Here is a 12,915-nt window from a genome sequence, read left to right as displayed (position 1 = left end):
GGAACCTGTCTGGATGGCTGTGATGCTGGTTATAAAGGGAAATACTGCACAACACGTAGGTTTGATAGAGTCTTTTTTAAAAATGATAATTTTTCATATCAATTTATCATATTAAATCTCAAACATTAAGCAATTTACGGAACATTTCATAATTTCATCCTGATTGTTTTTTCCCGTTAAATAGATCTTGTGCAATCGTATCTGTTAACGTTTAAAATAATTAAAACCTGCAAGGTTCACTTTGTTATATTTCAAGAATATAGTGCTTTAAATTCAAGTAGTAACTGTTGTAAACTCGCATTCTAGGAAAATTTGGACAATGGTAAAAAGAGGGTTAAATATATCGTTAAGTTTTTTTTATATGCAATTTTTTTTTATCAAAATGATCAAAGTTAAGTAATGTTAAATGATTCTTGAAACAAATGAGTAATACTTATTTTACAGCTTGTAGCAATGGCGAATATGGAGGTAACTGTATACACAAATGCAGTGAGAATTGTGGGAATGGCGAGGTATGTGACAAGGTGCATGGACATTGTGCCTCCTGTGAACCTGGGTTTCAAGGGCTTCAGTGTGATGAAAGTAAGAATAGCAAACTTTACATTTTCCCTACTTCGTTCGCCAGAATATAAGACAATAAAATGCTTAATGTATTACAAAAACAAATATTACGTAGGAACGCTGTTCGCTTACGATTCTTTAATTATACATAAAATACAATTTACACAACATTATGATCAATCCAATAATACACTTCTTCATTTGAAAGTGCCGCGCTACCGCATGCTAGGCCCTACTACATGTATTTATACATTTAGATCACGTAACTCAAATGTAATCGAACACTTAAAATCATGCCGCACATAGTTCTAATATAAGTAAAGTAAAGTAAATTGCAATTAAAAGAAGACAGAAGAATCGAGGCTCTGCATATAAAGATTAGAATTAACTGCCAAAAAATGTAATACTAAAAACCAATTTTAATCGCGGCAAATTTCGCGATCAACTGCCGATAAACTATAGACAAAGGATTGGTTCGCGGCGAGAAATATTCGCAACGACAAGGCTCTCGCTAACCTCGCGAAAATTTCTCGCACGCGAATAAAAGTTGGTTTACAGTATGTATATTTTGCGTTTTAGAATGCAAAAACAGAAGTTTTGGAGAGGGTTGTTCAAAACATTGTGGAGGATGTCTACATGGGAGGGCTTGTCATCACATTACTGGCCGTTGTGATTTGGGTTGTGACCCCGGATGGCAAAAGACTGATGAATGCAACATCAGTATGTCGCAACTACAGTTAAAAATGAATGTGTCACCAAAAATAAAAAACAAACGTTTAGTTTTATTAAGTCACTCATAAATCAAATACAAACGTCACATCTCTCTCTCTCTCTCTCTCTCTCTCTCTCTCTCTCTCTCTCTCTCTGGTATTTCAAAACAAAACAAACAAACAAACAAAAAACAAGCCTATTAAGATTATCCATATTTTCTAATTGTTTTGTTTTGTTTGGTTCGCATTAAGCAGTTTAATTTACAGATAATAAAAAATAAATTAATATGACATTTAATATAATCATAAAATATAACATAATTTGATATAAATTAAATTCAGCTTGTGAAAATGGTACCTTTGGCAAAGATTGTGTTCATAAATGTGAGGGACATTGTCTGAACGATGAACCCTGCAACAACACAGATGGAACGTGTTCGAAGTGTTCATCGGGATGGGCTGGTGAATTTTGTAACATAAGTAAGATGAGTGTATTTTTCTTGAACTGAAAGTATTCTTTGAAAATTTGAAAATTAATTTTCTTAAGTAAAATATATCTTAACTTATATGCAACTTTTAGTTTTTTTGGTAATAATGAACTTGCAAGGAATTTCCAAAAGTACATAAAAGGAACGTCGTTTCTGCATACCAAATAAGAGAGGAACCGTTCTTGACTTGATTCTTGTTATGACAGTCTTTATCTTTTTCAAGCGAAAATTTTAGAGTCTGTTGTTTGAAATGTTTATAGCCGAGAGACTTCTAAAGGAGGAAATGAAACAAAGCGTTGGAGTTATAGTTGGCCCCTTGCTTGGTGTCCTCGTCATCCTAACCTGTGTGACGTTCGCTATATTCATTGTCAGGTGAGCTCAAAATAGTCGGACAGGTGCGATATTTCATCTAACCAATTCCTTTCTTGAAAATATATTAAATATTTGTGTGGTAAAAAATGGATATTACCATAAGAATTAACTTGTTAAGCTAGGAAAGTTATGAACTTTCTGCAAATTATACAACCAAACTCAATTACATTAAAAAGTAATTCATAATAGTTTCCAATTCAACGCTATTTTTAAAATACTCATTGTCAGGTGATGTCGCAAGCTTATAAGTACAATAACTCGACCCAAGAGCATGTTAGTTAACGCACATGCGTAGATCGACCAAAAACTAAATTACCAAAAAAGGTAGCATTGAAAATCCGTCTTTTCCCGTTGATTAGACACATATACCTTTTAACCAATTTATGATTCTTCACATTTGTCAAAAAATTTACGATATTGATAAAAATACTGACGAAATGTTTTGATACTTTTTCTTGTTTAACTTTTGCAATTGGTCTTTGTCCGTTGTAGTGCGTCGTGCGTTAACAATTTTGCATTTTGACTCCAGTCCGGTTAATAACGCAGAAAGAAATCAAAGTGGTAGAAATTTATTTTAAACAAAGACATCTGATTCATACACAAATATATTCATAAAAAATTCAAAGAACATGAAAGAATCAATCAAAAAATTCCTAACTCGAATGTTTGTGGAGATAGTAAATGACAACATATTGAGTGGGAAAAAAATCACTGCATGGGGAACGTCTTTGCTGATTTGATAGCTTGATTCTTAGTAGGATCAACTGAAATGCCATCTGCAGAAAATTCATAGTCGAAGAAAGATCTCAGATAGTATGACTGCGTTGGGCCGACGTTGGTAATGGGTTGTACCGTTGGTCGGTGGTTGGCGTTGGGCACACAATGTTAGCCCAACATGATAACACAACTTGCCAAAGTGTAACATTGTGTCTAATAATTTAGAAAGTGAGGGTCAATATATCGTTGCACAGCATCTCTAAACCAGTAGCCTATCACTTTACCCTGTTCCACTGGAACTCCAATGTGACTTAACCAGGTGGCTCCGCCTCCACGGAAAGAGTAACCTTTAATGTTGCTCTCATCTAATCCTGCCTGAGTCAATATGGAATGAAGTTTCTGACGGAATATGAAGTAGGTAAAGGCTAATGCTGTTCCTGTAAGCAGTAGTGGTCGAAGGAGAGCTGCTTCGCTTGTGAGATAAAGGTAAGTAAGCCTGAATGACTGTAGCTGGGCACAAATCACCATTAACTTGTGGCAAGATAACATTCCGCTACCGTTAGCGAAATTGAATTGTCTTTTTATGCTGTAAACAGAGTAAGCAGCCCCAAGAGCATAGCACAAAGTAAATACGCCGTACATGTTTTGATGGGTCAAATGATGAGGCAGGCACACCAAAAAGCACGGTCTGCAACGGAAGAACACTCCAGTAATGAACGGATCCTAAGTAGATGATTTCTGTCACTGTGTCAACTGGCGCTTGGGCTGTACCCAGTTCTCTTTTCACCCCCAGAAGTAGGTATTTCAATTGAAAGTCCTGCGAGATAGGATCTAGGAGATCACAAAGTTTATGCATGTGTGGTATAATGTTCAAGTATTGTTGAATAGAACAGAATTTAAAACGTTTCACTTTCGCTAAGTATGTCACATATAATTGCAAGGTTTCTGAGGTTGCAGGTAATTGTGGTACCGAAATCTGGTCACAAAAACCCAACATTTCATGGTTTGAAAAAAAGTACATCAATAAACCAAGCTTGTTTAGAATTTAATACGACCCAACACTCTGACCACTTCGTGAGTTTTTATTAAATGAGTTATTATGGAAGTGTAGAGTGTTTCGGTGGTTTTTTAAGAGAAAAGTGAGTTTTTGCTATGAAGGTCCGCCTCATCAGGGGTCCACACATTATTGTAATCGAGAGTGAGGTATTAATTCGCCTATGTTTTTGTGTTTACTGAAGGCGATTATTGGTTCAATGTTAAAAATTTCTTTGCAGATTGGATCTTTTTGCAGAATCTTCCAGTGTTTAAGAATGCGTTTTTAGACCCTTAATATGAGGGTAATATTTATTAATCATGACATTTAGTTCGCGCTACTTGCTTTCCTTAGCTTTTTTATGTAAATAGTTTGTTCTATTTGTTTCACATATTTCGAGGATAATAGGATCAGTTTCCTTATCAGAGTGGTCTTTCTTAGACAAATGAGTCTTAAACTTGTTTAAGAATTTTGTTAAGATTGATGGATCACTTGTATTTCTTGCATGTCTGATACATTCACCTTTAACAAATCCTCTAAACACAGGAGGGCTGTGGGCGCTCTCTCTGTGTAAATGTTGAAAATTGTGTGTTACTTTGACTTATGATCGAATGTCAAGTATTTTGTTCTTCTGGAATCTGATGCCCTTGTAAATTGCAGTGTCAAGAAAATTTACTTTTCCATCTGCGATTTCAAAAGTAAATTTCAAATGGTCATGACATGTGTTGCCGATATTAAAGAATTCCAAAATTTAATTTTTGTGCCGTTGAAGGCTATGAATCCATCATCTCTAAATCTTCCGTGGTAGAGAACTTGATTAGCAAATTTGATATTAGAAATTTGAGTTTCGACATGATATGATTTGTGATTTGATACATTCGTGTATCAGATACTTCGGGGGATGGTATCACGCCCATGCTACAACCTATGATTTGTTTGTAGTATTTTCTTAAAGTAATTGCTGTCAAGGACACACTTCAGTAAGAAGATCAGGTCTTCGCATCTGGATAAGGATAAGGAATGTCTGATTGCGGTTTGGTAGTGCATGTATAGTGCATGTATAGGTTTCATAGACGGCGTTAATTAACTCCTCAAATTCCATGTTGATATACATACTAGTTACATCATATGTAATAAGTAGTACATTAGCTGGAAGTTCAAGCGTTTCGATTTTATTGATAAAATCGGTTGTGTCTTTAATATAGGCTGATTGTTTTTGCACAATAGGAATGAGAAAATAATTACAGTAAGCGCCAAATTTTCTTGTTGGCGTATCGCACTGTGAGATAATTGGGCGCCCGGGTGGTAGTTGTCTGAGGCTGCAGAGACCGTTAAATAATGCAACTCGGACATTATCTTTAATCTTGTGTATTTTAGGGAGCATATATAAATGACCGCATTTTAGCAAAGGTTTGTTACCGCTGAGAAAGCGTAAGTTTTTCCTTATCTTTTGTCCCTTTAGAGTGCATTTCGACAATTTTTTTTTGGATCATGTTATGCAAGTGATTAATTTTTGGTTCTTCAACTTGCATGTAATGCTTGGATTGCAATTGGCGCAAACCCTCTGCGATGTACTGTTTTTTGTCCATAAAAACTATTGTGTTGCTTTTTTCTGCTTTTTTGATAACAATATTGGAATTGTTTCTGAGAGAAGTGAGTGCCTCTCTTTCCAGTTTGGATGTATTATTGCGTATTGTTCTGATTGGAATAGATGATAACTCAAGTTTAGTTTTGTCTGAAAAAAGTATATCAATCAACAAAGCTTGTTTAAAATTTAATAGGACTCGACACTCTGACCACTTAATGAGTTTTTATTAAATGAGTTATTTTGGAAGTGTAGAGTGTTTCGGCAAGTGGTAGCGGTACTATTAGCCCATGCCTTTCTTTTCAAATCTGATGATTGGTTTCGTAGGGACTGAACTGTAAATCCACCTAGCAAAAATAAATGGTAATGACATGTGAGACAACAATTTTGTGATTGAAAACGTGTCATATTGCAATGAAGGCACACATGAATAAAGTTTAGTAAGTTGTCCAGGCTCGGGAAGACGGGACCATGCATCTGCAATATTGTTTGTTTGCCTGGTAAATATTGAGCGATGAAAGCACAATTGTACATTGCAGATAACCAGAAAAGAAAACGGCACATACACTGGATCAAGGGTGTCGTGGAAGTTCCTTTTTTTATCCAGGAAACACCGGAAGCATTATCACTGTATATGACCACTTTCTTGTATAAAAAGTTATTGCTCGACCTAAACACGGCCAGGAAAATAGCAACAAACTCTTTAACATAATTTGTTCAGATGCACTATCTGGTAAATCTAATGCCCAGTTAACATAAAAATAGTCTCCATTGTAATAACCTCCACCTCCTTCAGAAGAGGCGTTAGTTTGGAACTTTGGAGAGACGAGATAGGACTGGGTTCCTGTATTCGGCACGTGCCATTGAATACTTTTATGAATAATAACCACCACTGAAGGTCTGCAAAGAAGTCGTTTGTAAGCAAGACTTTATGGTGTCTCTCCTTCACTGAATTCTTCAAATCTAACACTCTCCGAAGAAAAGGGCGGCCTCCGCATATCACTTGGGAGGCCCAATTGAGCTTTCCCACTAATGTTTCCAACTAACAAACACATACACGTTTCTTCTGTGAAAATTTTCTTAACAAGTTACTAAAGTCTGCAAGTTTTGATGTAGGTAAGGCTAAAGTCATGGACATCGAATCTGCTACAACCCCTAGAAATACTAACCGTTGAGAGGGTCCCTCAACTTTTGACCAGTTAATAGCGAAGCCTAACTGTCTAAGGAGGTAAATAAGTGTATGCATCGCCCTTGAACTTTCTACAAAAGATTTTCTAAAAATCAAAAAAAATCATCAAGATAGCAGTTTAATTGTACGCATTCTTTAAGATTCGACAGACTGCGCTACTAAGTCGCTGAAATATATGGGGGATCTTTGCCGAACCAAAGAGTAGCTTAGTGTCATACATAAAAGTAGGTGAAGTAGCATTAGCAAACTGCCATTTTAACCCAGTTGCTTGATAATTGGTAGGATGAATGGGAATAGATCTATAGGCCGAGCTTAAATCTATCTTTGCAAGTTTACACCCTTGGCTGATAAGCTTATTTAAACAATATTTATTTAGTAACTGGCATCATACATATTGCAGCAACGGTACATAACAGATTGAGAAACAAGCCAAAAGCCTTATGTTAATCTCGCTCTCGTCAGTTTTCAAATGAGAGGTGATTGAAATTTTCAAGTACAATAACATTACACATAAACATTGATAAAGAAAAATGTAGGGGATAAAAGGAAAAAAGAAATAAAAAGGCGAGAAATGAATAGCTGGAATTGAGTATTGAGACAATTGTAACAAACCAATAATTAATGTCTATACTAAACGACTAAAGCTACTTAATAATATTGAAACATAACGTTGTTGAGTAAGTCTATATAAAAATTATATATCTGTGAACATACAGGTATACAGGTTTTATACTTGGTAAAATTATACTGTACATACAAATATTATATTTAATGTAACACAATAGTTACAGTAAAACAACAGGTGAACTCAGAACCTTTTGCTTTCAACAGAAATTCCTGGACAAGGTAAAATTTACTTACAACCCGCAAGTCCATGTACAAACATGAACAATCTGACTGTAATAATCATCAACAGACAAGTGTAATGGACGGCTAGCATCATGGACAAGTCAAACTTTAGAATTTGATTTTGGGATAGTTCCCAATGCACCAACAACAGTAGGTTTGACACAAGTAACAACATAATTATTGTTTGATACCTCACACATAATTTGTCTCTCGACTTGTTCTGCATATTGTAAGCAAGACTGATAATTGTCAACTTCACATGGGACAAGTCGTGCTTAGCCCCCTCATCTATAATTCGAAACCCCCTTGCTTAAGAAGTCACGATCAAAATCATCTTGTAAATAAAATTCCCAGACAGAATGATTAAGCCCAGGAGGAAAGCATGAGCAGCCACCCGCCACATGGTCTAGTTGTAATGTTGTAATTTACAGTTAGAAAAGTCGCATGCATCTGTATTAAATTTTCGCATATCTCCTTTTCTTCCGGAGTGAATGAACCACGTCGGGTGCCTCTCTTTTGGGGTTACTGTCCTTTCTTGTATGATTACTTGTAGACGAGAGCGTTCCTTGTAGAGCTTGTACAGTGAGATTATTTGGTTTCGAAATGAGCTGAAAATATTGTAGATGTGGGCGGGATATACCTAATCGGAACTTCTCCTTGAATTGAAGTTCACGATACTAAAAGTCAAACAGAAGAACACTGCCTTTGACATGCTTGCTAAAGAGACGGTTGATGTATCTGGTTGGCAGGTCTTTTATTACCAAAAGTTTACAATTTTTGGCCCCTGGAGCTAGGGAATAGATAATTAGAGATTCCTCCGACTCTTGTAACACCCCCCCCCCCATTCCCGCACACACACATTTTCATGAATTAATGTTTTTTCAAGCATCAAATAATGAAAAAGGGGGTAACAGTCGGAGAAGTCTCAGATTAGGGTTTAGACTTCAATATGAAGCTTAAAATGCAAACATGAGACTCTGACATGTCAATCTAAAGGCCATGGTAATCAGGTGACCGTCAAGGCCTGTGGGCCTCTTGTTTCTTTTAAAAGTTGTTATGCAACATTATGTTTCAGAAAAAGGCATAAGAGTAAAACGACGAGTGAAAAAGTAGACGACATGAACATATATGATTTGCCAAATAAAGGTGAGGGAAAATTAGAGATTTGTATATTTAAAGTAAAGTTGTTTTGTGGCATCTGTCAGGTTATGTCGTCCGTTTATTATGTTGCTTTGTTAAAATGAAAAAATAACCCCACCAAACCAAAACGAAACAAACGCGCTGATGTAACAGTAGCGTTTTTTGTGATATACAGACAAATTGATCAGATGTTCAGAAGTAGAAATCATTTGTTCCATTTCCGTTTATGATATTGCTTTGTTAAAATGAAGAAGAAAAAAAAAACAACTCGGTGATGTAGTAACCACATACAACACAAAGATAACGTTATTTGTTATATACAGACAGATCGATTGATCAGATGTTCAGAAGTAGAAATCATTTTTTTCCCCTGAAAATTAGTTCCATAACACTTCTATCTATGACTAAAAGGCTCCGTATAAAGATATGGTAAAATGTTCAAATTTTAAACCTTAAATAATGAAAATTTTCTTTACTTAATAATAGTTTATAGCTTACTAGATAATTATATTTGAAAAATTAAAGTTGATCTTAATGGCAATTTATTGACCACCTATCCTCCTTAGATCACAATTTGTACACAATAGAAAAGTTTTAGAACATTAAAAGGCAATTGTTAAAAAAAGGTGTTAATTAAAATTGTTCTCCTATGTTGTTTTGAGTTTCAAACTAAGATTGATAAGTGTTGGCTAATTGACAGAAATTTTGATTGAAGTCTTGGAGTTTTTATGATCCCGTACCCTGATTTAAATTAGATTGCGTTCAAACTAAAAAAAATAAACTACGCTGTGAGATATTACAGGTGTGATAGAAAATATTTGAGAATTACTGTGGAATCATTTAAGTTCATGGGGGCAAATGTTCGAGGATTGTGTGGTTTTTTGCTTATTCGTGGGGATGTTACTTCGTGTATATGGTTCCTTTTTTCATTTCAATAAGAAAGATAACTCTTTCTAAATTTGTTTTCGTCGAGAATGTAAATTCGTGGGGAAGGGCTACCCACAAAATACACAAAAATTGAGCCACCATGAATTTTAATAATTCCACCTTACAACAGTTTACACACGTGATTTATTGTTTCTTTCTAAAGAATGTACGTCATAGTATGGAGTCGCCCAGTATCCCCTTAAAACTTATGCTATCTTTTTTTTTTTACTTCCATTCAGGGGACAAGGACTATGACTACGTCAACACTTTACCATCACGTGACCAGTCTACATGAAAGCAGATAGACCTTATTTGTAGGCGGTCATACCGGGCTATTATATGCACACATATAACAATATGATGACTTTATTGTTTAAAATTCTTCTTCTTCTATCCGGTATGGAGTCGACCTCATTAACTGGGTGATAATAACTCCGGCGATTTCTTGATAACTTCTTGAATGTTAATGTAGAAGAAAAAATAAAACATTTATAAAATTTGAAACAAGAAATTATATTGACGCAAGCGTCAAATGGGCCGCAAAAAATATAATTGTTGTATGAATCATTGGTTGTTTACAGAAAAACACACCACAAAGAAGAAAATAAGAGTTGGTTGTACTAATTTTTATGGTAAATTTTAATATACTGTCAGTAACTTGTTTTGAAGTTTAACATTTTACTATTATCATAAAGAATCGATTTCGTTACTGTAAGCATTTCTAACGGAAATTGTGTGATCATTGCCATTGTATGAAGCAATGGAGAACACATTGATTTGTACATTACTCTAATACAAAGTTCAACTCATCATTTGAAATTTCTCTTGAAGATTATGTATTTCAAACCATTTTCAAATTGTTTTTTTTTTGTTGTTGCATTGTATTGAATGAAAACTTAATGCATTAGTTTAATATATGATTTCAAGGGACCTCATAATAAAATAAAAATGGATTAGTTCAAATTTTCCAGTCAATTCAAATTTTCATTTCTGTCATATTCTTGCGTAAATAATTGATATAATGTCATTTCATGATATTTTCTACCACATTTTACAAGGAAATATAATAAATACACACGCAAAGTCATTTTATTTGACACGTCACATAGAAATTCAAATATATCATTTATATAAAATTTAATGACATTCAGGTCTTAAGTATTTCAGGTCTTTAGTATGTCCCTTATACCATTTTGAAAAGAATGAAGAACTCCGAAATTTTCCGAATATAAGTATGACCTACTTTTCATTTACGAGTAAAACAAAAAATATGTGATATTTACTAAAAGGCATAAAACATATTTCTACATGCAAATTTACTTTTAATTCATAAAAATAAGCATAGTATTAATTCTTCTAAAAAAGAACTATCCCGCAGAAACGCAGTAACAATATTTAAATGTGTATCAAATAACGGACCGCCTTCCGGCGGCCCGTAATAAATGTTTGTGAAACAAAAAACAAATATTAATTGGTACGTATTACTTATTTCTTCTTAATTCACGCATGCGGAAGTAAAAACACGGGAAGATATCTGTAGTCAACGAAGTCGTTTCTTTTTAAGAGGGCTGGATGGCCTCAGCCATTTTTAGGTTATATTTAACTCTGAAAGACGAAGAGCTCTGTATCTAAATATCGTAGAAAATGTTCAAATTTTTAATCTACTTTATTTGGGGTTTTTTCGTTACTCAATAATAGTTGATTGCAAAACACATTATATTTAAAAGTTTAAGGCAGATCTAAGGCTTACTTTGTTAACGCCCCGGCCACCTTAGTATGTGTATGAACTTGAGTGTTCCGTCATGGATGCAGAAGGGTGATACTCTATTATACAGAACAGTGTAAAGTTCATGGCATTTCTAAAGTTATATAATCAAATCAGTGATATTACTAAAGGGAGTTGAATTTTATTAACATTATTTTTTAATCAATTCTTCAGTTTCATTCATTTTAGGTATAACAAGCTTCTGATTTCTTAAAAGAACTATTTTATATTGCGGATACATTAATCCAATGAGAGGTCCATTTTACTTCCGAAGCGACTGATTGCACGCAGGACAGGATTTTAATAAAATCTACACTCAATAAATTCACGACAGGATTCTTAAATTTATAAACGTTTCCCTAAAAAAGTTAATTTCTCAATTGAAATTAAGATTATATGTAGGACAAATGAAAGAAAAAGTGAGCAAGTTCACATACCCGATGTTCCCACAATACTTCATAGTACTACACATTACGAATACACACTCAATGTGCAAAATTATTAATCAAAGGAGTATAACTTGCGAAAAACCATCACATCAAAACTTCCGGCAAATATGCACGTCTACACTTTTGTCGTTAACAAAAAAAAAAAAAAAAAAAAAACAAAGTTCAAAATTGCCTATATTCACAGAAAAATCATAGAATCAAAATTTCCTGTTGATATGCTATTCTAATAAGTTTGAATTTTTACCAGACACCTCTATATCCGCGCATTCATGCCTCAAAAGTATCATACAAATTTTATTCAGGAGTTTAAGAGCAGTTTAATATATTCAATACTGGCCAGACTTTTAAGTTCAAAAGGACATAAATTCATGAAAAATCATGAATACGGAATTTCCAGGTAAAAAGCATACCTACACATTGTATCCTTATGGTTAACAAAGTGGGTTGAAATTCTGTGCAACAGTTTTAAAGGAGTTGCAATGACTTACTGTTCTATTACTTTTTTTTTAATGGCCAAAATTTTCAGTTAAAAAGGGCGAAAATAAAATGTGAACATTGTAATATATGTTCAAACCTTTAACTAGATACAAGCCATTACCATGGATGTTGGATCGCTGAATCAATTGTATGCTATATCGGTGGTGAAATCTTTGAAATGTCTTAACAAGAAAAGGCGACAGACTATATCGTTAGAAATGACATGTGGTGATAACGAACAGTGTTCAAATTCAAAAGACCAAAGGGAAATTCTGCGAGAATTTTACCTTTGAAGCCCTATATCTAAAATTTGACATCACTGACCCCCATGTTATATTATGTCAAAATGATACTGAATACATACATTTATCTAGGCAAACTGGATTATTCTTATAAAATTCTTGATATTCAAAAAGTTTTTATTTCAAATCAAATTTGAAAAAAAAAATGGCAACTCTAAATTTCTCTCTTCAGGGTGATTTATTTAAGCACTGAATCATTATTTTTTGAAAGATGTGGTCTCATAACTACAATGGTGTGTGCATACAAATTGAATAATACGCGCTAGCGCGTTATGAAAATTTGTTTGCACACACCGTATATCACTACTAGCTCTAAAAAAACCCTGTCCGTATGAAAATCCCCTGTCACCC

At 34.3% G+C, this 12,915-nt stretch overlaps 1 protein-coding gene and 1 pseudogene across 5 annotated transcripts in view; one reads left to right on the top strand and one right to left on the bottom strand.

Moving 5' to 3' along the window:
• The window catches only part of LOC128170840 (multiple epidermal growth factor-like domains protein 11), a 40,328-nt gene extending 29,582 nt beyond the window's left edge, over positions 1–10,746 (top strand). The window contains exons 17-23 of one of the 5 annotated variants that reach the window (XM_052836596.1): positions 1–55; positions 445–582; positions 1,141–1,281; positions 1,614–1,751; positions 2,020–2,131; positions 8,580–8,650; positions 9,811–10,746. The exon at positions 1–55 is cut by the window's left edge and continues 83 nt beyond it. In XM_052836596.1, coding sequence (XP_052692556.1) covers positions 1–55; positions 445–582; positions 1,141–1,281; positions 1,614–1,751; positions 2,020–2,131; positions 8,580–8,650; positions 9,811–9,866 — 711 coding nt within the window. In that variant the 3' untranslated portion in view covers positions 9,867–10,746. The remainder of the gene's footprint in view (positions 56–444; positions 583–1,140; positions 1,282–1,613; positions 1,752–2,019; positions 2,132–8,579; positions 8,651–9,810) is intronic. The other 4 variants (XM_052836594.1, XM_052836592.1, XM_052836593.1 and 1 more) reach the window with 4 other exon arrangements.
• On the bottom strand, positions 2,140–6,763 carry LOC128170841 (uncharacterized; annotated as a pseudogene).
• Positions 10,747–12,915: the final 2,169 nt, after the last annotated feature.

The sequence above is a fragment of the Crassostrea angulata genome, chromosome 2 (genome assembly GCF_025612915.1).
Source record: "Crassostrea angulata isolate pt1a10 chromosome 2, ASM2561291v2, whole genome shotgun sequence".
NCBI lineage: Eukaryota > Metazoa > Mollusca > Bivalvia > Ostreida > Ostreidae > Magallana > Magallana angulata.
This window is presented reverse-complemented; position numbering and strand designations above follow the sequence as displayed.